Source organism: Portunus trituberculatus, chromosome 2, assembly GCF_017591435.1.
Source record: "Portunus trituberculatus isolate SZX2019 chromosome 2, ASM1759143v1, whole genome shotgun sequence".
Lineage (NCBI taxonomy): Eukaryota > Metazoa > Arthropoda > Malacostraca > Decapoda > Portunidae > Portunus > Portunus trituberculatus.
Window position 1 is genome coordinate 2,596,677 of NC_059256.1, and position 2,500 is coordinate 2,599,176.

The 2,500-nt window shown below is 46.0% G+C and overlaps 1 protein-coding gene across 1 annotated transcript in view; it reads right to left on the bottom strand.

Annotated features, from left to right (window-relative positions):
* Positions 1-15: 15 nt before the first annotated feature.
* LOC123502377 (transmembrane protein 177-like) overlaps positions 16-2,500 on the bottom strand; it is a 2,518-nt gene continuing 33 nt past the window's right edge. The window contains exons 1-4 of the mRNA XM_045251558.1: positions 2,415-2,500; positions 2,104-2,242; positions 1,398-1,626; positions 16-545 (exon numbers count right to left, since the gene is read on the bottom strand). The exon at positions 2,415-2,500 is cut by the window's right edge and continues 33 nt beyond it. Of these exons, the coding sequence (XP_045107493.1) occupies positions 18-545; positions 1,398-1,626; positions 2,104-2,242; positions 2,415-2,430 (912 nt within the window). The 5' untranslated portion in view covers positions 2,431-2,500 and the 3' untranslated portion in view covers positions 16-17. The remainder of the gene's footprint in view (positions 546-1,397; positions 1,627-2,103; positions 2,243-2,414) is intronic.

The window sequence follows — 2,500 nt, forward strand, 5'->3', positions numbered from 1 at the left end:
CCTTCATCACCCCAATACTATAAAAAATGACCCGTTATTGTACCCCCATCACCCCTCCCCATCACCCCATCACTTACCTCATCATTGCCCTTCGCTGTGTAAATCTTTCTTCCATCGTCACCCATCAGTTCCCTCAACGCGATGTTCCGTTGCAGAACCTTCTCGTAAAACTCCACTCCCCCTTCGATATACGCCCTTCCCATCGCTGCAGCTTCCCCATCACCCCTCCCATCACTGGCCACACTGTCTATATCCTTCACCAACACGTACGCACTATACCCAAACAAACTAGCAATAGAATATAGACATAATCGCAAAAATCTTGGTTTCGCGTATAGATTCAAGCGTTTATTGATTCCCAGGCTGATGCAGTAGGCAACCAAGAGCCCCGTGCATGGAATAGAGGCCTGGGTGACCGCCTGTGAGGTCCGCATCCCTGCTATCTCTCTGGCTATAGCGAATTTCTTAGCGTTTTCTGATAAGATTAGCGAATTTTTTAAGGCTTTCCCTGCGTCGCTGTTCCACTGTACTGGTGCACTGTTGACCTGTGTAGGGGTGCAGTGGGGTGTTGGAGGGGTGTGGGGGTGTGTTGGGGTGGTGTGGGGGTTGTTGGGTGATTGTAGGGGTGTTTTAGGGGTGTTTTTGTGGTGTTTTGGGTGTTTTGGTTTTGAGGTATTTGGGTGTTTTGGGTGTTTTGGGTGTTTTGGGTGTTTGGGTGTTTTGGGGTGTTTTGGGTGTTTTGGTGTGTTTTTGTGTTTTGTGGTGTTTTGGTGTTTTGGGTGTTTTGGGTGTTTTGAGGTGTTTGGGTGTTTTGGTGTTTTTGATTTTGGTGTTTTGGGTGTTTTGTGGTGTTTGGGTGTGATTTTGAGTGTTTAGGTGTTTTGAGTGTTTTGAGGTGTTTTGAATGATTTGGGGTGTGTTTGAGGTGTTTTAAGTGTTTTTGAGTGTTTTGGGGTGTTTTGGTGTGTGTGTGTGTGTGTGTGTGTGTGTGTGTGTGTGTGTGTTTTGGTGTATGTGTGTGTTTTGGTGTGTGTGTGTGTTTTGCTGTGTGTGTGTGTGTGTGTGTGTGTGTTTTGTGGTGTTTTGAGTGTTTGAGTGTGTTTGAGTGTGTTTTGAGGAGGAGGAGGAGGAGGAGGAGGAGGAGGGAGGAGGAGGAGGAGGAGGAGGAGGAGGAGGAGGAGAGGAGGAGGAGGAAAATATTCATTATAGTAATTAATAATAATAACAAAATATTCATTATAGTTCAAGTAATAATAATAATAATAATAATTGTAGTAATTAATTATATGACTCCAAATAACTACTACTACTACTACTACTACTACTACTACTACTACCACCACCACCACACCACCACCACCACCACCACCACTACCACCACCACCACCACCACTCACCATGACCCCAGACCCATCAAAATCAAGGTCACCGTCCCACTTAAGACTTGAGGGCAGCCCGAGGATTGACCCGTTTGCAGACCGCAGTGACCCGGCATGGAAAAGGTCAAACCCATAGGTCGTATACATCTTGACCTGACCTTTGACCTCTTCCTCTACCTCCATCTCCTCCATGACCTTTTCCACCAGTGCCGTGACCTTGTCTGGCACTGAGATGGGCTGACCTTTCCTGTGGGGGGGGGAGGAAGGTCAAGAATTCATTTTATTTATTTATTTGTTTGTCTATAAGAAATTTACTCACCTTTCAAAGTTAGGATCAGTTATATACAAGCCTGCACCCTTCCTAACTGCCCCTAACTGCCCTTTAAATCACTATCCTAACCCCTGTACAGTTTTGAGGTTAGGATAAATAGGTTAGGTTGGGTTACAGTTAATTACTACAACCCTAACTGCTCCTAACCTCTCTCTACCACCCCTAACCTAACCCAAATGACCCTAACCTCTCCATAACTAACCTAACCTAACCCCACTGACCCTAACTTCATCCTAATGGCCCTAACTTACTCCTAACTGCTCCTAACCTCTCTCTAATGTCCCTAACCTAATCTCACTGCCCCTAACTGCCTCTAACTTAATCCTAACTGCTCCTAATTTAATCCCACTGCTCCTAACTGCCCCTAACTTCTGCGTACCACCCCTAACTCACCTGTAAGCCTGTGTCACCTGCCGCACGTTGTCGATTAGGAAGGTGTGAGGAAGGTAGTGGGCAAGGAAGGTCCCCCCCACCACTGCCACCCCAACCCCCCTCAGCACACGCCGCCCCCCCTCGCTCACTGTCCACGCCGCTGCCAGAGAGAGAGAGAGAGAGAGAGAGAGAGAGAGAGAGAGAGAGATTAATATTACGTTAAAATTGTTATTACTACTACTACTACTACTACTACTACTACTACTACTACTACTACTACTACTACTACTACTACTACTACTACTACTACTACTACTACTACTACTACATACCTTTCCTCCCAGCCATTCTCTGACCACCTTCCTCACTTGAGACACTTAAATATCCACTTAAATTCTCTCTCTCTCTCTCTCTCTCT